This window comes from Squalius cephalus, assembly GCF_949319135.1.
Source record: "Squalius cephalus genome assembly, chromosome: 14".
NCBI lineage: Eukaryota > Metazoa > Chordata > Actinopteri > Cypriniformes > Leuciscidae > Squalius > Squalius cephalus.
In genome coordinates this window covers 15,809,493-15,833,865 of record NC_137135.1, presented here as the reverse complement: position 1 = coordinate 15,833,865, position 24,373 = coordinate 15,809,493, and the positions used below count along the sequence as shown (strand labels likewise).

The window sequence follows — 24,373 nt, the reverse complement described above, 5'->3', positions numbered from 1 at the left end:
CAGTGGAGCTATTTCCAGACTACATGTAAACCATTTGATGTGATGAACAACAAGCTAGTGTGCAGTGATCAAGGAGGAAGATTTTTAACCTGTTTATTTACCATATTTTCAAAATTACAAACAATGTTATGCTTTACCACATAGGTGATTCATTCTAAAACATTGAAAAAAGGGAGAATTAAGGAGTGATATTTACTCTGCTTGTAAATAGTTTGCCAACAAAAAGTATTCTACCTCCTGAGAGTCATGTGTTTAGAGGGGTGTGTTCAGATGGACTTTCCATCAGAGTAACAAACATTCAGTTTAAGGACACAACATATTTTAAAGACTTTAAGCATTAAAAATGTATTAATAAAACAATATATTTTGGTGAGGAATATTATAAATGAATATACAACAATATTGAAAAACTTGCACTAAATTCATAGTAGCCTAATTATTTTAATTAATCCTGGGTATATATTCTGTTCTAGAGGGGGGTTAACTATGTAAGATGAGCATTTATAAACAAGTATTGGCCCATTTTTGCCCAAAATGTAACACATTATGTCATGGATGCAAGGAATGACCAACGGAGTTTGTCAAAGTTTGGTAAATGTCTGTAGTGGTGAATGAGAGAGTATCAAGAGACACACTCCACAATAGTGTTCACAACTTTCAAAAAGAGGGAAAAATAGAGGGAGATTGATAACGGCAGTCAGAATGTTACTGTCAATTTTACAAAAAGCGTCTAGTGTTTTGTTTTTTGGTGCAAAGGTAATATAATACTAACTATGTTGTTAAATGTACATATTTTTTAATGAACATTTAAAAAACTGCAGGATTTACGATGCTGATGACCGTTAAAACGCGTCAAGACAGTCTGAAAGGGGTCCATTAGTGCGACGAATAACGTGACAATTCGAGAAATTTGAGGAGGTCACGAGTAGTTTGCATCCCTGGTTATATATGTTCGTTTAACATTTTATAGTTCTTATCTTACCTGACATTCTTCAATCATTAATGTACCACCACGGCCACGCTTGACTTCCCGCTCAGCTTCTGTGAACAGTAAACCCCGCCTCCTTAGATTTGATTGGCTATTAAGAGCTCTGTTTCACCTTTAGGTAAAGTTGACGGAAAGAAATGTCACTGTATCATGACTAAATTACAGTTAGTATTAGGGACAATCGTTTTAATGGCCGTTGCATTAGGAGTATTGTTTTTGGGTCCGAGAGAAGGGTATCAAACTGAAGTTGAAAGTGCATGAATCTTGACACATGCGCGTTTTACGACAGGGCTGACGTGATTACGATACAACTATTTACAACAGAGGACACAATACTTTATGGGTTATGCTCCAATTCAAATGTGATACAGAACTGCATTTGTTTCTTTTTCAAAATGGTGCGTATGTGTGCTTTTCCTGGATGCTTCAACAGACAGAAAGCAGTGCGATTACGTCCGCGGGCGTTATCTCCAGGGGAAAGGCTGACTTTCCACAGATTCCCACTCAATGATCCTGAGCGACTGAGGCTCTGGCTGCTCGCGGTTCAACGGGATACCAGTTTACCCATTCAGTCTCTCGAAGTTTTGAGGCTGTGCAGTGAACATTTCTCACGAGACGATTTCAAATCAGACGAGGGACATGTACGACGATATCTGAAATCAACAGCTGTGCCTGTGTTGTTTTTAAAAATTGAGGTATGTGAGGAGAAAATGTCAACTCTGATGAAAACGAAACACGCTCCGTTCTAAAACTGTATGACTTTACTTTATTCTGTGGATAACAACAGAAGATAAATCGCGATGAATCGGAATTAAGTCTTTTCTTTAAAGAGTACGAGGCTGGCACGAGGGCACAATCATTTAAAAATGTATGGGTCACTCACGAATAAGGTTTTTAAAAGTAAAAAAATTGAATGGAGATTTAACTATATTTGAAACCATTTTTTAGTTTACTTAGTTTTTTTAGTTTAAGATTTTGTGGTTTGTACAATCAATTAACACTGTTTTTTGTCATTTTTTACAAGATGGAAAAAATGTCACCAAAAAAGTCATTCGGTTTAACCACTGATTTGAAAGTTAAAAACTGATTTGACATTGATGTTGAGATAGTATATAGTGTGTACCACAGAAGAAATATTAAAACAAATTATCACTGATCTCATAAATGTAATAATTTATTGGACTACTCTAAACACTCCAACATATTCAAGTAAAACATTGCACAGGGAAAGGAGAAAAGGGGAAATGTAAAAAAAAGAGCCTTATCTGCTTTATATTTGTATTATTGTAGTTCCTTTAGTTATTAAAAACAATATTATTCCATTTAAATATTTTCTATATCGGTTTTACCGAATGACCTTTTGACACTTCAAAATCTTTAAAATACCTTTATATGTAGTAAAATATAATTAAAACCTTTTGGATTCAGTAAAAGAGATCAAGTTGTACTACCTTACATACTTTGGATGTTATATATTTGTTTTTTTTATTATTATTAAGGCCTTTGGACAAAAAAAAATGACCTGTCACGTCATTGACCCGTATATTTTAATAACCCTTTAATAAACGGTGACACCAGCTAATTAATTTGTTATTCCACAGAAACTGGAAGGGTTAAATCATTACTATTACAACTTTATTATTTGTTGTGTAGTGCATTTTATGACAGTGCACTATATCTGATTTTCAACATCCAACAGCATGATGGGTTGTTTTATGGATGCGCCGATATGATAACAGATAATTCTTTATATTTGAAAGCCGATAACTGATATTGAGCGATAAAGTACAAATTTTTATATCATTTTGCGAGCCTGATTACAAAAACAAAAGTCTCACCATCAAAAGCTATGTCCCAAGCACACAATTACGTATAATGTTCTCATAATTTTATGTAGCCCGTATGATAGACTTGTGCTGCACATGTTGCACTTAACTGCATTTTCCTTTTTTGAAGTGATTCCAATCATATTTCAAGCAATTCAAAACCACCATGGCGAACAGTGCGCATCTGAAGTGTCTCAGCTGAAGGAAATAATAATCCATTATTTATTTGCTTTAATACATCGGCCGATACCGATATGGTGGCCGATACAGCGGGGGAAATAAGTATTGAACATGTCACCATTTTTCTCAGTAAATATATTTCCAAAGGTGCTATTGACATGAAATTTTCACCAGATGTTGATAACAACCCAAAGAATCAGTACATACAAAGAAACCAAAACAAATAAGCTCAGAAATTAAGTTATGTGTAATAATGTGAAATGACACAGGGAAAAGGTATTGAACACATGAAGAAAGGGAGGTGCAAAAAGGCATGGAAAGCCAAGACAACAGCTTAAAACTATTAGTAATTAAAAAGCAATCCAGCCCCCTGTCCGTGCAAATTAATAACAGCTGGTTCAGTCCCAACGGATGGCCTACAAAAATGTCTCATTGCCAAGGTGAGATAGAGTTGTCCAATAGCCAAGGACCACTTGTGGAGAGCTTCAAAAAGACCTGCAGATAGCAGGTACTGTGTTCTCAAAGAAAACAGTAAGTAATGCACTCCACCTCCATGGCCTGTATGCACGCTCACCACGCAAGACTCCATTACTGAAGAAAAAAAGCATGTTGAAGCTCGTTTAAAGTTTGCTGCACAACATTTGGAAAAGCCAGGGAAATACTGGGAGAATTTAGTGTGGTCACATGAGAGCAAAATTGAACTGTTTGGATGCCATAATACACACCATGTTTGGAGGAGAAATGGCACTGCACATTACCCTAAAAACACCATACACCTTGGTGTTGGCTCTTGGACAACTCTTCTGATTATTCTTTTCACTCCTCTGTCAGAAATCTTGCGAGGAGCACCTGGTCGAGGCAAATTTATGGTGAAATGATTGTCTTTCCACTTCCGTATTATGGCCCCAACAGTGCTCACTGGAACATTCAGAAGCTTAGAATGGTGCCTATAACCAATGCCATCATTATGTGTTGGAACAATTAGGTTGCGAAGGTCTTGAGACAGCTCTTTGCTTTTACCCATCATGAGATGTGTCTTGTGTGACACCTTGGCAATGAGACCTTTTTGTAGGCCATCCGTTGGGACTGAACCAGCTGTTATTAATTTGCACGGACAGGGGGCTGGATTGCTTTTTAATTACTAATAGTTTTAAAGGTGGTTCAGGATTTTCGACATCGGACCTCATTTTCAAGTGAGCCTGGTTGTTATTCATCAGTGGAGACAGTTTTCAAAAAAATTCATCCAGTCCTTACTTTTGGATAGTTCGCCTATGCTAGGCTAGCGCGAGTCAACGGTGCACGTTAGCCTGCCATTAAAAACAGTGTTACCCACTCCACAGTACACCAAAAGCAAATAAATTATAACGCCAGACTATCGATGTAAATGTCTATTGAGAGAATAATGTTAGAAATCAAAGTACTCTTGTATCTCAATTATCTGCGCCATGTAATACACTTGCGTGATTGTTATGTGGACCGGCTCTCTCGGTTTCCTAGGTAACCAAATATAACTCCGCCGCTACTGTAGACTGCTTATAAATACAGGGAACACATTATAACTAATGCAATGTGATGAAAGGGTAGTTTGATTTCTAACATTATTCTCTCAACAGACATTTACATCGATAGTCTGTACTGTGGAGTGGGTAAAACTGTTTTAAATGACAGGCTAACGTGCACCGTTGACTCGCGCTAGCCTAGCATAGGCGAACTATCCAAAAGTAAGGACTGGATGAATTTTTTTTAAAACTGTCTCCACTGATGAATAACAACCAGGCTCACTTGAAAATGAGGTCCGATGTCGAAAATCCTGAACCACCCCTTTAAGCTGTTGTCTTGGCTTTCCATGCCTTTTTGCACCTCCCTTTCTTCATGTGTTCAATACTTATCCCTGTGTCATTTCACATTATTACACATTACTTAATTTCTGAGCTTATTTGTTTTGTTTTTTTGTATGTACTGATTCTTTGGGTTGTTATCAACATCTGGTGAAAATTTCATGTCAATAGCACCTTTGGAAATATATTTACTGAGAAAAATGGTGACGTGTTCAATACTTATTTCCTCCGCTGTATGTTGTGCATCCCGAGAATTTAGCCCGGACAGGTTCCTCAAGGGGTAGGCAAAGATTTATCCACTTCTTGTCTTTGCTGTTTTTTGACCAGGAGGGTGAAGATGAAGAGACTGTTACTCCTCCACCTGTTTTATCAGAGAAGATTGTGAAAACTGGAGAAAAGGGCACTTCACCTGCACCACGTGTAATAAAGCATGAAAAAAGCCATGCTGCTCTTGATAATGTCTCATTTGGTAAGATGGCTTGGTTTTTGCTTATAAATTATTTCACAAATCCATACATTTGACTTCACAGCTTCACAGCCTATCCTGACCAAGAACATGGTGAAAAAAAAAAAATTTGTTCAAAAAATGCAGTAAAAAAAAAAAAAAAAAAAGGCAAGCAAATAGCACTCTCTTTATAATCACAGGTATGTGAATCACTGCAGCTTAGCATGAACTCACTGAGTTCTGTGCTCTCTCGAAAATTCCAGTTATGATCGAAGTGTTATTACAATGAATATCTTATTAACATGGTGTCTTTGTTGTTACAATGAGAGGATTCGTGAGAGTGCAGAACCGAAGTAGTTTTGACATCACTAACTGTGACGCTCTTATTGTACAAAAACGTCTCTGAAACAAATGTTCCTTCTTTTTTTCCCATCTGAAATATTTGGAAGAGGAGGAAGCCAGAGCACAGAGCAATGGAGTAAAGAAATGAACTCATGCTGGATTTTCTCTTCATATGTCCATTATGCTGCTTTTTTTTTTCCTTTAAGAATAATTAGACTGAGGGGTTGCTTCTTTTAATGCAGTGATGACATTTGGTGCATTCATAAGCAATTCCTAGCTGTTCTGTCGATTTAGATGTGAAGTTTAACACATTTTACGCCTTAATTGCTACTACTACTACTGCTGTTTTTGTTTTTCTCTTCTTTTATTAAACTTACAGCATTCATTTTTGTGTGTGTGTGTGTGTGTGTGTATTTTGTGAAAGGAGATATAATATGTGAACTAATTACTTCATTGTTATAATGTAATTAATCATTGTTATAATGTAATTAATCAGTCTTGTTCAGATCACGTAGGTAACTTAAAACAATCAAATTATTTTGTAAAAAGGTAGTTTTTTGTATATTTTATTTTTACTTACCACCATTTGACAATGGTATACTTCAAGGCTTTGTAATACAGAAACACTAAATGTCCAGAAAATATCAATTTTGGTTCTCCCTTGTAAGTAAATCAGTGTCTCTGTCTCTGGTCTATAGAAACCTCAAATATTTACAGGGATTTTTGGAAGGTAAAAAAAAAACAAAAAACAGTGGACTTTACCCTTTTACACTCTATGGTTTAACCTTGGCAGCCACAGTTTTCTCTGCTTTACTTTAACATCACCAATTACAATAGGTAAATATTGGCATACATTTCATTACATTGGTGCTGAATGCCAAGTTATCACAGCTTTATTTTTTTAAAGCAATTATTTCTAAATAAAATGTTATGAACTGACTGGTCTGTGGTGACTTTTATTTTTTAAAATATTGCGCTTCCGGTTAAAAAAAAAAAAAAAAAACCCGAGACAAGAGAAGAACAGCCTTCATCAGAACTGCTGCTTTACAGGTCTTCAGTGATCATTTTTTCCAGCTTGTGTAGGTGAGTTTATATAAATGGTTAAAACTAAATTATTAGTTTCTACGTAATATCTGTAATTTGGTGATGATGCGTCATATCGCATTAGCGGAATTATGGCGCTTAACGTTAGCATTAACGTTAGGCCCAAACGCAAACGATTCAGCATTCATGCAAAACAATCCCAAATTGCTCTTTATCTTTATGTTGGAAAAACGAACTCCATCCACGATTCCCCCATTGAGGTAGTTTATATGAAATCATCAGTTTTGACATGCAATAATATTCTTTTTATTTTATATATATATATATATATATATATATATATATATATATATATATATATATATATTAAAATGCCGTTTTAATATCTCTATTGTAACTTCATGTAAAAGACTACATAAAAGTGCTTTGTAAAAATCCTGTTGAAATGAAAGCAAAAGTGATTAAAAGTGAGGAGACTACACAACAGTACTTTGTAAAACCATTTTGAAATGAAAGCAAAAGTGAATAAAGTTGTGGGGGGAAATTTTTTAAAGGTAAATGTATCCAGTTAAAGTTGCTTTCCCTTATCGATGTGTATACAATTTAGCCTAAAATATTAGCCTAATGAACTAAGAAAAGTTTATGGACATATGTCTATCATTGTATTAATGTACCAAGGTTATTTACTTTACTAATTGTCATAGTACTGGCTTGATACAGCTGAAGTTTTAAAAAGCAAATCCAGTGACATCCACAAAGTGTGAATGATTTGATTTTTCATCTCAAGGTAAGACTGAAACAGGTGACGCACCTCACTGGATTCATCGGCAGATCTTTCACCTGGAGCTGACTTCTACAACATTTTAATATCAGTAAGGAGATTCTCCTTATTGACATCTTTTTAACAGGTGAGCAGCAGCCATCCCTGCAAGAGTTGCTTTGTTTAGCAGTACCTGAAGGGTCCTACACTCATTTGACCACGTGGAACTTTGACTTTGAGACATGTCTTACAATCATCCATATCGAAACCCACCAGACGATTTCAGCGCAAACAATGACAAGTACAAAGACTCGCAACGAATCCATCCCCGGGAGTCTAATGCTTACATGTCAAGAATTAGGAACACATCTCAAGAGCAGACATCTCTATCTTCATCAGAAATGTCGATCTTCCCACCTGGTAAGGCTTTGTCCTTTCTGCATAGCTGTGGACTGGATGCTGAAGACCTGAAAACTCTGGCCGAGCTTCCTGAGCATCTCATCACAGCCGATGCTCTTCCTGACCTTCTTGCAGAGATCAAAAAGAAGAAAATGTCTAGCACTTCTTCATCTAGGTCCAGTGCGCTCCAAGCCAGTACATCAACTCGCTCCTGGGATGATAGGAGCCACACTCAGTCGGTTGAGTATCCATTAGATTTGCCCGTGCGTCAGTCGTATTCCCTTAATCGAGAGCAGGTTCCAACCTGGGATGACCCCTGGGGAGATGTCCAACAAACAAGCTCTCAAACACGCACATACACCAGTTCAGAGCCAAACTATGTGGTTGAGTACAACCATCTGAAAGACAAAAAGACTTATTTTGATAATGCGTCGCCTTATGCCACAGAACCATCAAGGCAGAAAACGTCAGTTGTCTCGCAGTCTTACGCTAACTACAGCAGAGATGTCGGTCAATCCTCACATCCGTCCAGTAGGGACTTAAGTCAATCCTCACATCGCTCTGGCAGAGACGTCAGTCAGTCCTCGCATCTGTCCAGTAGAGACATCAGTCAGTCCTCACATCTGTCAAGCAGGGACGTTGGTCTTCCGTCACTCCTGTCCAGCAGAGATATCAATCAATCCTCACAGCGCTCTAGCAGAAACATCAGTCAGTCCTCACATCTGTCCAGTAGAGACGTTAGTCAGTCCTCGCATCTGTCCAGTAGAGACATCAGTCAGTCCTCGCATCTGTCAAGCAGGGACGTTGGTCTTCCGTCACTCCTGTCCAGCAGAGATGTCGGTCCGCCCTCAGTTTTTTCCAGCCGAGGCATCGGTTCGCACTCACTCATGTCCAGAAGAGACGTCGTTCCCCCTTCAAACCTGTCCAGCAGAGACATCGGCCCACCTTCGTTCTTGCCCAGCAGAGACGTTGGTCTACCCTCGCTCCTGTCCATTAGAGACCTTGCCCCACCGTCACGCCTGTCCAGCAGAGATGCCAGTCAATCTTCACATCAACGGAAGAAACCGGTGATTCATATAGTGCCTACAAGGAAGGAGGCGTCAGATTTCCATGGGAAAACTCCACCAGTGTTTCCCTATGCATGCGTACTCTGCGAAATCACTGTCCTCTCTAACAAGGTAAGTAGCCTTTTTGTTCTCAGATTCTACATTACCAGCTATTTACCAGACAATTTCAGGCAAAATACACATGAGCGTACCTGGGCATATGAGGTAAGTCCAAGTAGCATGTTTATTATCCATGTAGGAAGCAAAGCATTAAAGGCATAGTTTAATCCAAAATGAAAATGATGTTATTTATTTATCCTCATGTTGTACCAAACATGATAAAGACAAAAGTAACATAAAAGCAGTCACCTTGCACACTATATGCCAAATTTTCAGAAGCCTATAGCTAGACTAAAGTCGTTGTCCCTCTGCCATTGTCTTTAAATCTCATTCCCGCTTTCACATATATGCGAATTTGCTGCATCATGACCGGTCACGAGACATGCAAGAACCAACGAAGTTTGATGTCACTGATGCCATACAGGGTGTGACGCATGCTCCTGCAGGAATGAGATTTTAGAAATACGGTGGAATGGAAATTTTTCACAGAATAACGACTGGATATTTGACTTACTGGTCATTGACTTATTCTGTTAAGAAATAGAACACCCAAAATTCAAAATCTAGTTGAATTTGATTTAATATTCAGTTGGAGGGCTTGAGATTTATCACTGTGAAATCAGCACAAACAGTATGCATGACATTTGTAAATGCTTTCATTTAAAATTGACATCCATAATCCGTATGGACACAGAAAGTCTGTACATTTACTTTGATTGTCATATTATAAATTATGGTGAGTTATAACTGAATATTGAGAGATGTTACTTGTGTTTTAGGACTGGTCTGTGCATGTAAAAGGACCCCAACATGCTAATAGTCAACTCAGTCTTGTGGAGAAGTAAGTTATATTCAACTTTGTTGTCAATCATGTTGTCGCTAGATATTCATTTCTGGCCAACACAAAATGTCAAGTGGTTTAAGAAACATATTTGGAGTGAGGACGGTAACAATTCAACATGAAACATAAGTCAATGTGCAATTCTTTGCGACATTTTATAAAGGAGTAATAATATTTTGTATTTATATCTTGTTTTATTTTGTGGTATAACCTATTTGTGTACCATTAGATATCCAGAGTGGGATCAGACAATCCAATCTGCTCGAAGGTAAAATGATTCCCCCATTATATCTTTCGTAAAAACTTTGTTGGTTTACATGCTAAACGTATAACACTTCAACAGAATTGAGTCCCGTTCCGAGGATTCAAAGTCCAGATCGGCACAGGAACGAGGTAAAGCCTTTTCCCCCTCCATAGTCTTTTGATCATCTTTAACATGTGCTCTTTTATTTTGATCGTGTTTTGTTTTTTTCAGGTGGAACCTCAAGCAGTAGAAATGGATCATCAAGCAGCAAAATTGCAACATCGAGCAGTAAAAGTGGATCATCAAGCAGTAAAAACCTGAATAAAACCCAAGCCACAACAAAGGTGGGTTTTTGTTTTTGATGTTAGCAAAAATAAATTGTAAACACCTGATATAGTTTTACCATAAATTTTTCTCGCCATGAAAAACATGGCGTTTGCTGCTGTAAATGTTATAATGTTTTGACATTATTTGACAATTTTTGAATACAGTGCAAAGTGGTGTGTGTAAAGTTCGAAGTGGATGAAGTGGACGAAGCTTACCTGAAAAAATTGCTTGGCCAGTTTGGAGCGATTGTCAAAATTATCATGTTTCCTAAATTGGTATGGCATTTTATTTTTCATTTATATATGGGCCATTCTACAGAATTGGTTCAAAGGCAGAGTTGGAAACATCTTGAAAAAATATCAAGAAAAATAAATATGTATGTATACAAATTGTATAATATCCCAGGTACACATTTCTAGTAATTGTGCAGTTAATTCTCATATTGTATTTTCAGAAAGTTTTGTAATATTTATCTTCTCCCCAAATTTGTCACTACCAAAACGCAATAATATATAATTTAATAAGAAAGGTTATATTGAGCTATTAAGATTTTCTTAATGTCTTCTACCTTGTAAAAAAAAAAAAATATATATATATATATATATATATATATATATATATATATATATATATATATATATATATATATATATATATATATAGATATATTTGTGCTATTTTATTAAAAAGGTTTCACAGGTAAATCAGTAACAATTAAAAAATCGATCAAAATCGAGGGAACGAGGGTCTGTCTATTTAAACTTCCCTCGTCCACTTCAGGAAGTGGAACGCACTTCAAAATGGCGGCGGGGATTCCCCCGACGGGAAGTGCTTAGGGAAGTTCACAAGTGCGTGTCTGAAAGTGGACTGGAACGCAGCATATGAGAGAGAGGGACACAGGAATATTTCCTGGTCAAAAATATAGGAGTGTGGTTAAAATCAGTCTCAGCCAATGGACTAAAACATTGGTTTTGGTAGTGACATGAAAATGTGGGACACATTTTTTTTACATAAAGTTTCATGATTTACAAAGAAAAACAAAAAAAATGCAAACTTTTTAAAAACAACAATGGAATAAAAAACAAAAAACATTTCAATATCATTTTCATAAATTGAAATTTTAGGGTTAGGGTTTGGGACACCCACCTCTCATTTGAAAGTACCCAATAAATTGTTTATATATATATATATAGAGAGAGCTTACTGATATTTTAAATAGTATTGTGGGTTCCAATAGATAACAGAAGGATCTTAGTAAACATCTAAGATTTTAATACGTAAATGCTTTTTAAATGTGTTTTTTGGTTGTGGACAGCAGTTTGCACCATTTTTGTAGAATGGCCCATATAACCCCTTTAACACATTTATTTGAATCTGGTTTATGCTTAAATGGGCTTTAATAATTGTTCTTGTAATTTGTCAATAAATATTTACTTTTTGTAGGCTTTTGTGGAGATGGGAACAGCAGGCCAGGCAGAGGATATAGTAAAATATTTCTTACACAACCCCTTGTGTATCAGAGGAGAAATGATACAAATTTCTCTGTCTGCAGCATTCAGTTTCCTACAGGTGAATTATGATCAATGGAATTTTATGTTAAATGCTTATCTGTTGAAAGATTGAAGGTGCTGTAGACTAGACCACCAAATATGAGTAATCTCTTCCTAAAATTTTAACTGCATATAAAGCTGGATATGATGATTACATTGAATGATTCACTTCAACTTAATGCGCTCAGCTTCTTGCTTCCCAGTCTAAGGCACCTAATTCAGTTATATTTGGAAGGTGTCAGGGATATTTTCCAAGTGACTTGCATCCACTTGATTTGTTTTAGCTTAGAGATTTGGCACTAATGTTGATTGAATGATTTCCTTTGTTTCACAGAGTTCTCTTGTTGTGAGCTTTTCACCATTACCTTCTGGAGAGGGCATAAGCTCGGAGTTGACGGCCATTGCTAAGCGTTTCGGATCAGTAAAACATTCGCTGTTTCTGCCAAGCCGGGTAGCCAAACTTATTATTGTGCAACTATTTCTATTCTCTTATTCTTATGCCATGTTCTGTCTCTTCAGTTACCTATATAGTGTAAAGAGTCTTTGTATTTGTACAGGGATATGTGGAGATGGCCAGTGTGGAAGAGGCCAACAAGTTGGTGGAGCACTATTCAACCAATTCACTCAAATTAAAAGGAAAAACCATTACCGTTTGCTTCTCAGCTGAGTACCAGACGCTTAGGTAAACCCATTCTGCTGATTTTATGCTGACTTGTAAATACACTTTTTATTTTGTTATTTTTTTGCATTTGGACAGTACTATGCTAGTGATATTATGAACTTAATTTAATGTAAAACAAAAAAAAATAATCCATTCTGCTTCTAAAATGTTAACATGTTTGTTATTTCACTCCATGGTCCAGTGATGTTGACAAAGAAAAATCACCAGTTCCTTATAGCAGCAGGAGGAGGAGGAATAGCAGCCCAAAAAGAAGATCCCGTAGTTCCCGAAGAGACTCTCCCAGCCCCAAAAGAAGAGCCTCTGAAGAGAGGTCCAGGTCTCGCAGGAGTCACGACTCTAAGAAACGTGAAGAAAGTCGACGCTCTCGGGAGAAAACCAAGGAGAGCTCTAGACGGGACAGCTCATCTAAATCCCATTCCAAAAGAAGCTCTCCTTCAAAAGACCAGAAACCGAAAACAACAACCGAAGAGAGTGTGGAGGAGGTGGTTGAACAAGACAACGATCAATCTGACATCATGGGGGATGATAGTGATCTTGAAGGAGTGGCAGTTATAGCAGATGACTGTGAAGAACTGAATTCAGAAGATGAGCTCACAGTAGATGACGAGCTAGATGATGAGGAATATGATATCACAGATTCTCTGACAGAACAGGATGCACTTGAAGACGTCCAAACTGTGAAAGAGTCAAATGATGAGACTAAACCTTCAGATATGGACACATCGAACGCACAGTCAGAGATATCAGAGTGTGTACCAACTGCTACAACAGATAGATCAACTGATTGTAAGGAAGACAAGGAGCTTCAACAAGGAGGGAAAAAAGAGCTTCAACAAGGAGAGCAAAAAGAGCTTCAACAAGAAGAGCAAATAGAGCTTCAACAAGAAGAGCTTCAACAAGGAGAGGAAAAAGAGCTTCAACAAGAAGAGCTTCAAGGAGAGCAAAAAGAGCTTCAAAAAGGAGAGCAAAAAGAGATCCATCAAGAAGAGCTTCAACAAGGAGAGCAAAAAGAGATCCAACAAGAAGAGCTTCAACAAGGACAGCAAAAAGAGATCCAACAAGAAGAGCTTCAACAAGGAGAGCAAAAAGAGATCCAACAAGGAGAGCAAAAAGATGAAACAGTGGAAATGGAAGAGGTAAACACAACTGAGAGTAACAGTTACATACATTTTAAAGTTCAGCAGCTAGGGAAACAAATCATAAAATTGTCATGCCAACCGTCAGTCTGCTATGAGCGAGGGTTGGAGAGGAGGTGTGATAAAGTAAAATCCCTGCCCTCTATTCAATATGCCATTTCACTTGGAAATACTGTGATCAAGATCTTGACCAAAAATGTATGCACCTCTTAATGGAAAAAATGTTGTGATGTTATTTCCATCAAGAGGTGCATCAATTTTTGGTCAAGATCTTGTATTGACAATGCTAGAGTCGATCACTCTGTAAAGTCTCCTCCAGCACATCCCAAAGACTTTCACTGAATTTAAGGTCTGGGTTCAGAGGTGCCAATTCATGTGTGAAAGTGATTCGTCATGCTCCCTCCAACTATTCTTTCACAATTTGAGCCTGATGAATCTTGATATTGTCATCCTTGAATATGGCCATGATGTGTCTTCCTACATGGTTGATTAAGAAATGAAAATCTACACAGTCCATCAATTTTCAGGTTTAGAAGAACTGTTGCCAAACATATAGCATACTAGAAACAATAATGATCCAGTCATAGACTCTTAAGCATTTGCCTATTTAAATCCAAACAGCGACTTTTCTTACTTGTTTTGACAGTGTATTGGCAGTGTATTTCAGTTGATTTGGTAGTGATACACAGTTATTAATTGCATTATATATTTAAAAATATTAAGAAACAAATCTATTTTGTTCTGTTTGTGTAGAAGGCAACAGATTTTACAGGGAATCTAGAAAACTTGCCCAGCCCAGATGAATTTAAGGAGGAAGTGCTGAAAGAACAAGGTATTTATTTTGCACAGTTATTTAATAATTCAACCATAAAAACTAAAGTTCTGCTGCATGTTTGTGTAATTTTTTCTTTATTCATTTTGGAGATTTCAGAGATAATTGAGGAAGTATGCTTATTCTGTTTCAGGTAATAAAATGGAGATCTCCGCTTCAAGCACTGAGGTTAGTCGGTTTTTGCTTCAAAAGCGTATGTGATTTCTTTATTTTATTTTTTTATACACAGATTTTTTTTTTTTTTTTTTTGAATTTTAAGAATTTTGAGTTCTGTATAATTTACTCAATTTCTTTAGGAAAAGTATGGCAAAGTTCTTGAGGTGGCAGGTTTTCCAGTGGCTAAAAAATTCAGTAAAAAAGATTTGCTGAAAATTGGGGGAAAATACGGAGATGTTGTAGACTGCTGTTTGGTTCGCTGCAATCGAAAGGTAAAATGATTAAATTCAACATTGAAGAGAAGGAAAAAGTGTATGCAAACCATCAAACTGTTCATATGCAGTCTATAATTCTTGTATTTCAGTTTAAAACATTATACTTGCATGCATATTAAATGTGCGCCTCTTTGAAACTCGCACAAAAGAAATGGATGTACAAGTTTCAATAGATGTTATCAAATACTTCTAGTCACAAGTTCAAAAATAAAGAAGTCAAATGATACAATCTTTGTGAAATTCTTACCAAAAATAATTTATATAGCCTAAATGAATAGATTTCAGAAGATTCTCATGGTGGTTATATGATGTTTTCATTGCAGGTGGAGAAGGCATTAATTGAGATGGTGAATGCTGCTGATGCTGCAAAACTTGAAGCTGATTCTAAAAGGCAGCGCATTAGACTAGGTGGCAAAATATTGAGGTTAACTGTGTCAAAGACGTACAGCCAAGTAAATGAAGGGTAACTTGAAATTTCTCAAATAAAATCCTTTTCCTATTGCTTTATTGTGCTTGGGTGTTCTGATGTTTGATTCTGTTTCAGGAAAAGTGGTGACTCTGACTCTGAGAGAGCGGATGGTCAGGAACATGTTGAAGAGAAAAATAAGGAGCCCTCATGCTTATTGACGTCCAGTGAGGAGAGTACAGTAGTGATGGCCGAGACTAATACCTCTGAAGAAGCTGCTGAGACCAACACGGATGCAATCATGCAAACGTCTAGTGATGAGGAGGTAAAGTCAAGAAATGATTTAACTCTGGGTCTAAAATGAATCTCTAATATAATAAAATTGTCTTTTTCTGGGGGCCACAAAACATGTGTATCATTCTTTTTCCAATACTTCAGGAAGAGTATGGTAGAGTCCTCCAGATCAGAAATCTTCCAATGCCTGATGAATACAATGATGCAGATTTTCTGAGCATCGCAGAACCATATGGGAAAGTAAAACGTCATTGGATGTTTCGCCTCCATCGAACAGTTAGTAAATACATATTCAGAAAAACATATTCAGTGGTTTCATCGATGAAATCTTACAATTCTCTCTTTTTTTCCCCAGGGATTGATTGAAATGGAAAATGCCTGTGATGCTGAGAAGGTTGTATCTGCGGCCAATATGAATAAAATTACAGTCGCTGGAAAACATCCCAAGGTTTCAGTGTCTACCAAACATGCCCATTTAAATAAAAGGTATTGAATTGAATTTATGTACTTAATGCACTTGACTGTTCATGGGGAAATGCACTTTCAGAACTTTGAACCCATATGGAGAATAGTTAACTAAGAGTCAGGGTTGCAAAACATTTTTTATAGTCAGCAATTAATTGAATTATCAATTAGTCAAGTGATGTCACTTTACAGTAATGAAAGATGCATTTCTATTGGAAAAAACATTTGAAAAAAGCTGCTTTGGAAAAAGTGCACAACCCAACACAGTCACCATTAGATGTTACTGAGCTAAGTGCAACAGAAAAAAAGTTAAGTAACTTTGAAATATTTATTCTAATTAAATAATTGTTGGACGTTAAATGTAGGTTTAATTAAATCCTACATCTAACAGGTATATAAAAGTCTCTTACAATCACAGGAAATATAAAGTCACTGTTCTTCTGATTGAAAACTGGAAAAACACTTAATTTTGTGTTATAGCATTCTGTTTATTTATTTATTTAGCTTTTTAGCCTACAATATGCACATAGTTTGAAGGAAAACAATGTATTTTTTCATAAAAGACGTACAATTCTGAAAATAATACATCATTGCATCACTATACTGATATAGCATCTTTCTGTTTTGTATTGTTTGCTAGGTACTTTCTACATGGACCTAGTGATGGTTCTGTACAAACATCTACTGAGTTGGAGAAGGTAAATGATGAATCCAAAACAAAACTGTTTTGTTTTTGTTTTTTGTGTAGCCATCTATCCAAACAGTGAATGTTGAGGTCAATTATTGTCACTATATTATTTTGCAATTTAAACACCTGTCAAATCCCTGTTTTGTAAGCTTTTAGCTGCTGCTTTGCAGTATACCTACTGATACTGTGTGTTTAATGATGAATTACACTGGTTTTAGGAGTTGTGGAGTGATAATCAGGATGTCGACTCAAAGGAAGATGAGAAGCAGGTTTCTGACGTTGATGGTGGAAATGGAATGGAGGCTGAAAATTCTGACAGTTTGCCAGAGGCACAAACACCCATTATGGATCCAGTGGGTAAGAGCATGTTTCACTGCACACACTTTAGAAGCTGCTGTTACAAGCCCAACCCGGAAAGATCTGTGTAGGGTTCCACAAACCTGGATATAAGGAATTTTAAAATGATGATTTCCAGACCTGAAGCTGCCCTGGAAATATCTACATAGCGATGGAAATATCTACAGAGCTTCAACGCATTTAAAGGAATTTTTTACTCAAAAACTCACCCTCAAGCCATCCTCGGTGTAAATGAGTTTCTTTTTTCAGCCGAACACAATCAGAGATATATTAAATAATAGCCTGGCTCTTCCCAGCTTTGTAATGGCATTGAATAGTGCCCGAGTTTTTGAAGCTCCAAAAAGTGCATTCATTATAATAGTAATCCATATGACGCCAGTCTCTTAATAAATGCCTTCTGAAACTGTGCACGTATGGCCTTTGCTGAAAGCATTCAGGAGAGAGTCGAGTTCTGGCGGAAGGGTGACCTCTGACCCGACATATGGCGTATGATGTAAACGTAGTGTAAACTTAGGTGAGAATTGATGAACGCAGAAGCGCAGAGTATAGGGAAAAACAAAACGCCAGTCACAAATTAGAAGTCTAAAACGAGAAGTTAAGTAAAATTGCCAAACCACATGAACGCGTGGGTTCAGAGGTCACCCTTCCGCCAGAACTCCACTCTCTGGTGAACGCGCATAAGGCTATTGCCGGTAGACAGTGATTATAGTTTATAAAGTTTTAAATATAGATATTTTTCTCACAAAAACCCTTTGCTTCGATTCGAAAGGCATTTAATAACCCACTGGAGTCGTATGGATTACTTTTATGATGAATGCACTTTTTGGTGCTTCATAAACTCTGGCACTATTCAATGCCATCAGATAACTCCATTTGTGTTTGGCTGAAAGAAGAAAGTAATTTGCACCTAGGATGGCTTGAGAGCAAGTAAATTATGGGATATTTTTTGGGTGAAATATTCATTTAATGAAAATATGTGTGTGTATGTTGCTAGTATTGGCTACCATATAAGAAAAGCAGAAAGACACTCATGTCTGAGCTATATGCATAATCCAGCTCTGCCTCGGCACAACTGATCTGTTGTACTTTACCAACAGGGACAGAGTTTATTCGACCTGTGGTGGGTTACTTCTGCAGCTTATGTAATGCCATCTATGCCAGTGAGGAAGAGGCCAAGGATAACCACTGCAGGACCCCCTTGCATCATCAAAAGCTGAAGGCATAAATATTTTGCATATCTATATATCTGTTTGCATGTGTATCATATTTGATATTTTATCTGTAATGTGGTAAAACAAAATTACATATATATGTTCTTATTCTCTTTCTCTTAGGAGCACAAGGAGTGAAACAGTTCATCATAAACCTTGACTGTAATCAAGCCAATCCAGAAATCCTTCATAAACATTCATGATGATAGCATACTCTAGTTTAAGGGATAGTTCACCCAAAAAATGTAAATTATGTCATCATTTACTCACCCTTGAGTTGTTCCAAACCTGTATGAGTTTTTTCTTCTGTTGAACTAAAACTTCTGTTGATCTTTTGAAGAATGTTGGTAGCTACTGTCAACTGACTAGTTACCAACATTCTTCAAAAGATCAACAGAAGTTTTAGTTCTCAGTAACCATTGACTTCCATAGTATTTTTTCCCCTCCTACTATGGAAATCAAATACTATGGAAGTCAATGGTTACCGTCAACTGTCTGGTTACCAACATTCTTCAAAATATCTTCTGTTGTGTTCGACAGAATAAAAAAACTCATACATGTTTGGAACGACGTAAGGGTGAGTAAATGACGAGTTGAACTAACCCTTTAATTCACATAATATGTTATATGTGTTGTGATTTAATTTCACCCTGTTTGTTGTGGTGTTTTTCTCTTTCATTAATGATTTTATTAGTAATCAAACAATTTTATAGTAATCTCCAAAAACAGTCCTGTTGTTGTTAAAAGGCATGTGTTTTCTTACAGTGTACTGTATTAAACTTATAAGTAAAACAGAATACAGTAATATCGGTTCTGCTCAAATAAAGTCATATCCAGCTTTCAAATACGCGCTTGTTTTCTTGATGCGGGTTTTGATTGGACGGATGATGTCTGTCTCCGCCCACAATATGCCGTTTCCATGGCGATCCAACATGGCCGCACACGGTAAGCAGGACGCTGATGTGTGGGATTTTATTGTAACGACTTGATTGTAGCTCAATGTCGTCACACATTAAACCTATGTTTTATTGTGAATACAGTACGTGTCTTTAATGAAACCAAATAAACTGTTTTGTGAAGAAACAAGCAGTCAAATAGTGACCTTCTGTATTGGATGGAGAGGAAGCATCGTCTAGCTAATGGTAGCCATTCACAACATTAACGTACTGTGTTGTCATGGCATGCAAAGAAATAATGATTACTGTTTTGCATTATCTGTTGTCTATGAATCTCAATTCCTTATGAGCTGAACGTTTATTTTTAATTTATCTTGCTAGATCGGGGATGATTGAATCGGGTTACCACGTTAGTTGTTACCGCTTGTGGCACAAAACATGGTGAAGCTCGACTCGTTTTGTCATTATTGTAACATACCCACTTTGTTCTTGTGGTATTTATGTGTTGCTTCTGTCTAATAGACACTGTAGAAGTTGCGACTAAAGCTCGCTGTCTGAGAAGACTTCCAAAGGAGTTGTCGTTTCGTTGTCTTGACAAAAATTAAAAAAAGATAAATCAGCGCAACCAGCTAGGAGTTTTTCCTTGTTGTGTATTAAAAAAAAAAAAGAAGAAAAAATTCATGAGACTGAGAAATATTGATAACCAAATGTTATCTAATGTTAAAGATTAGGCTACCTAAGTATTTTCATGTATTCAACATCATTTCTTAAAGTTTGCTAAAAACAGATCTATAAATATGTATAGTGATCAGATTTGTGTTAGATTTAGGACCAAAACACCGAGATCCTCCAGAACTAACGTTACGCTATGTTATGTTCATTAATTCAGTATTTTTTACTTTTGCAGGAAGACAACCTGTTGTATCCTTTCAGGTCTTTCATCCCTTCACTTGACAGTTTCCTTGTTAATTACACATAGGCCTATATATTTTTATGTTTCTTCTTAACAAAGTCTCTCAGTTGTCCTCCACACCACTGCAGATCCTGTTTCATTTGAACGGCTGGTATTTTGCAGCATTCTTCATCGCTGAGATTCTTATGTTTATCTATAAAGGTGGGGTATGGACTCATATATGTACTCACGTTTATATATGTATGTATATACAGACCCTTTCCAAAAAATTTGAATATCATGGAAAAGTTTTTTTATTTCCATAATTCCATTCAAAACGTTAAACTTCCATAGATTATAGATTCAGGGCCCACAACTTAAATGTAATAAACATGTCATGGTCATTGAACCAGGTTTTGGTTATTTTGGCAGTGTGGGCAGGTGCAAATCCTGCTGGAGAATGAAGTCAGCATCTCCATAAAGCTCGTCTGCTGAAGGAAGCATGATGTGCTCTGGAAATGTCCTGGTAGACGGCTGCGTTGAGTGGACAGCACAGTGGACCAACACCAGCCGATGACATGGCTCCCCAAACCAACACAGACTGTGGAAACTTCACACTGGACTTCAAGCATCTTGGATTGTGTGCCTCTCCATTCTTCCTCCAGACTCTGGGACCTTGGTTTCCAAATGAGATGCAAATTTGCTCTCATCACAAAAGAGGACTTTGGTCCACTGTGCTTTATTAAATCCAGAGTCAACGCAGTCGTCTACCAGGACATTTTCAGAGCACTTCATGCTGACTTCATTTTCCAGCAGGATTTGCACCTGCCCACACTGACAAAAGAACCAAAACCTGGCTCAATGACCATGGTATCACTGTGTAATTACTGTGTGATTTCATGTAATATTCAAGTTTTTTGAAATCCTGTTTTCGTGGGTTTTATGAGCTGGAAGCCCAAATTATGTATAAATAAACAACTAAATACTTGAAATCGTTTAAGTTGTGGGTCCTGAATCTATAATCTATGGAAGTTTAACGTTTTGAATGGAATTATGGAAATAAATAAACTTTTCCATGATATTCTAATTTTTTGGAAAGGGTCTGTATTTGTGATGTAATCACTGTTTGCTCTGGCTTTTGTAGGGGTGATACTCCCTTACCCACAATCTAACCTGATATTGGATGTTGTCCTGCTGCTCCTCTTCTTGGGCCTTGAGACCCTCAGACTCTTCTATGGTCAGTGTGATAAAATGTTGTTTTGTGAGCGGTGCTTTGTACAAGTTGCAGCTGTAGAACTGACTCTTTATGTCAATCAGAAGACTGAAATGATCCTCATTCAGAAGCCGTCACTGTGGAGCAGGGTTGATCAAAACTTGAAATGCCAGGCAGAGCAATTTGCTGTGTTGCCGTTCAAAGAAATAAAATAGTCACACAACAGATGTATTGGTTTTATAAAAGTTTTGCGAAATAATAATATTAATAATTACACTATTCATTTTCATTAATCGCTTATTTATTCCTTGATATGTACAATACATTTTTCTCTAATTAACTGATTAGACACTTTTTTTTTTTCAAAAGTTTTGGGGAAATTAATATTTTTATTCAGTAAGGAAGGATGCATTAAATTGATCAAAAGGGGTATCACAGTTTCTACAAATATATTGAGCTAAAAAATCTATTTTTAACAAATATATTTTTAATAATCAAGTAATTTAATATATTGATAGAGGTTATTTTGAATTGCAATAATATTTACGCGTTACGACATGTACTTACTATAGTAATGACAGTAAATTATGCATAATTACAAATAACTAACCTTAAACCAAACCCTAACCATAACTTTATAGTAACTACAATGTAGTTCATTAATATTACTCAGTACGTATAACTACAATGTAACCACATCACCTTAAAATACAGTGTTACCGAAAACTAAATTCAGTTCAGTTAGTTTAGATTTATATTGTTTGGCTTGATTTTGAAGACATAAATGATTGCATTCTGGAAAATTGGAAATGTGTCTTTCCATTGTCCTTAAAATAAATGTTTTTTTTTTTTTTTTAACTATAATGAAACATTAATGAAATGCAAATAACAATACAGTAATAATTCATATGGAAATGGAAAATATTTAAAAACTACTTGTTTTACTAATTATTATTATTATTATTATTATTCCGATTGCCTACCATTTGAATTTGCTTTGCAATTCTACATTCTGTTTTCAGCATCTGTTTAAGTTCAGTTAGAATTCTGGGATTGAATTCTAAAGACATTTTCTGCTCAGCTCTGAATGCAGCACAACCCTGCTTTGGCGATGAGTGGATGATTGTCATAACAGCTTGATAACAAAGATTGATTGCCCTTTTTGCTGAGTACACTTTGTATTGGTGAAAGTGCATTGATCCATGTAGCAAATGAAATAATGGCGTGTGAAATGTGACTTTCAGGCTGGAAGGGGAACCTGTGTCAGCGCTCTCTGGCTCTGTGTGTGAGTGTTGGTGTTCTGGTGCCCTGTGCAGTGCTGAGCGTCTACTTCCTGCTGCTTCAGACCTTTGTTCTACGCCTTGAGTTTGTACTCAATGCTGTTCTGCTCTGCTTTTACAGCTTTGAGCTGGTTCTGGGAATGATGACGATCTCTATTTTTTCAAGGTGACTGTTTTTGTATTTTTTTTAAAACATATTGATCCCATAGTATTAAAGAGGCATACAGATTATACAGAGACATATACATGGATTAGAATAGATATATGAAAGTGGGAATTTAGAGAAGCAATTTTTGGAACATAATTCTCAAGGTATTAGGTAACTGACTTGTTTATTAACATACAAGGTTTTTAAAAATGCTAGATATTTATACCCAATATTTTTTCACTCTCTTTCAGGGCCAACATTTATTAAGTCCATCTGCTTTTTTGATGTCAGGATGAACAATCTTTCAGACTGACTGCTGTCAAAACATGTATGTTTCATAAAACAGACATTTCATATGTACACTTTTTCTAAAATGTATATGAAGCGCCTTAAATATGTAGAACTTGGTATGTTTTAAAAACACTTTTTTTATGTAAATATAAAGATTGCCATTATTAAATGGTAGAGTGAAACAATTGTCGTCATACATTTACTAAACACACACACACACACACACACACACACACATATATATATATACTCTGCCGTTCAAAAGTGTGTGATCTGTAAGATTTTTATGTTTTTAAAGCAAATCTCTTATGCTCACCAAAGCTGCATTTATTTGATTAAAAATACCAAAAAAAAACCTGTAATATTGTAAAATATTATGATTATTTAAAATAACTGCTTTCTATCTGAATATATTTTAAAATATAATTTATTCCTCTGATGCAAAGCTTAAGTTTCAGAATCATTACTCCAAGTCTTCAGTGTCACATGATCCTTTAGAAATCATTCTAATATGCTAATTTGATGCTCAAAAAACATCCATAATTATTATCAATATTGAAAACATTTGTGGACAAAAAAAATTTCAGGATTCTTTGATGAATAGAAAGTTCTATTTCATTTATTTGAAATATAATTTTTTTGTAACATTATAAATGTCTTTACTGTAACTTTTGATTATACTAATTGATACTAATTTAACGCTTCCTTGCTGAATAAAAGTATTGATTTATTTATTTTAAACCCCAAAGTTTTGAACGGTAGTGTATAATGTTACAACAGATAAATACTGTTCTTTTGAACTTTCTATTCATCAAAGAATCCTGAAAAAATAAGGCACATATCTGTTTTCAACATTGATAATAATAATAAACGTTTTTTGAGCAGCAAATCATCATATTAGAATGATTTCTGAAGGATCATGAGACACTGAAGATTAGAGTAATTATGCTGAAAATTCAGCTTTGCATCACTGGAATAAATTACATTTTAAAATATATAAAAATGGAAAACTGTTATTTTAAATTGTAATAATATTACTAATAATATTAATATTAAATGGTTTATATTTGAATATATTTTAAAATGTTTTTTGTTTTTTTTTGTGGCAAAGCTGAATTTTCAGCATAATTACTCCAGTCTTTATTCAACTCCAAATATGCTGATTTGGTGCTCAAAAATATTTCTTATTATCATCAATGTT

At 36.0% G+C, this 24,373-nt stretch overlaps 2 protein-coding genes and 1 long non-coding RNA gene across 9 annotated transcripts; all 3 read left to right on the top strand.

The window, feature by feature from the left end:
• The first annotated feature begins 1,111 nt into the window (after positions 1-1,111).
• LOC307170732 lies at positions 1,112-6,557 on the top strand. The gene is made up of 3 exons (XR_013823436.1): positions 1,112-1,683; positions 5,160-5,301; positions 5,727-6,557. It is a non-coding gene; the product is annotated as an uncharacterized lncRNA (long non-coding RNA).
• A 35-nt stretch (positions 6,558-6,592) lies between these two features.
• On the top strand, positions 6,593-19,295 carry matr3l1.1 (matrin 3-like 1.1). 3 transcript variants are annotated; one of them, XM_079891939.1, is made up of 22 exons: positions 6,593-6,702; positions 7,451-9,000; positions 9,768-9,829; positions 10,059-10,097; positions 10,173-10,222; positions 10,305-10,417; positions 10,565-10,675; positions 11,844-11,969; positions 12,285-12,401; positions 12,508-12,632; positions 12,814-13,768; positions 14,522-14,600; positions 14,734-14,768; positions 14,897-15,028; positions 15,355-15,494; positions 15,576-15,762; positions 15,876-16,007; positions 16,087-16,217; positions 16,837-16,894; positions 17,103-17,241; positions 18,339-18,460; positions 18,576-19,295. In XM_079891939.1, exons 2-22 carry the CDS (start codon positions 7,666-7,668, stop codon positions 18,588-18,590), a joined length of 4,203 nt encoding a protein of 1,400 aa, XP_079748065.1. In that variant the 5' UTR covers positions 6,593-6,702; positions 7,451-7,665; the 3' UTR covers positions 18,591-19,295. The 3 variants fall into 3 exon arrangements, with proteins under 3 accessions (XP_079748065.1, XP_079748067.1, XP_079748066.1); XM_079891940.1 differs by having other exon boundaries at positions 6,626-6,698; XM_079891941.1 differs by lacking the exons at positions 15,576-15,762; positions 15,876-16,007; positions 16,087-16,217 and having other exon boundaries at positions 18,576-19,054.
• On the top strand, positions 19,202-23,509 carry tmem216 (transmembrane protein 216; the record flags this gene model as incomplete). 5 transcript variants are annotated; one of them, XM_079891962.1, is made up of 6 exons in its annotated part: positions 19,491-19,594; positions 20,256-20,269; positions 20,369-20,462; positions 21,385-21,477; positions 22,698-22,899; positions 23,133-23,350. In XM_079891962.1, the coding sequence occupies 6 exons, from the start codon at positions 19,567-19,569 to the stop codon at positions 23,146-23,148; spliced, it is 447 nt and encodes a 148-aa protein (XP_079748088.1). The 5 variants fall into 5 exon arrangements, with proteins under 5 accessions (XP_079748084.1, XP_079748085.1, XP_079748086.1 ...); XM_079891961.1 differs by having other exon boundaries at positions 20,172-20,269; XM_079891958.1 differs by lacking the exons at positions 19,491-19,594; positions 20,256-20,269 and adding an exon at positions 19,202-19,414 and having other exon boundaries at positions 23,133-23,509.
• Between the last annotated feature and the right edge of the window lie 864 nt (positions 23,510-24,373).

Coding starts and splice junctions, on each gene's coding strand:
- matr3l1.1 (XM_079891939.1), top strand. CDS start 7,666: ATGTCTTACAATCATCCATATCGAAACCCACCAGACGATTTCAGCGCA. Junction 10,676..11,843: donor TTATCATGTTTCCTAAATTG/GTATGGCATTTT, acceptor TACTTTTTGTAG/GCTTTTGTGGAGATGGGAAC. Junction 14,769..14,896: donor TCTCCGCTTCAAGCACTGAG/GTTAGTCGGTTT, acceptor CAATTTCTTTAG/GAAAAGTATGGCAAAGTTCT.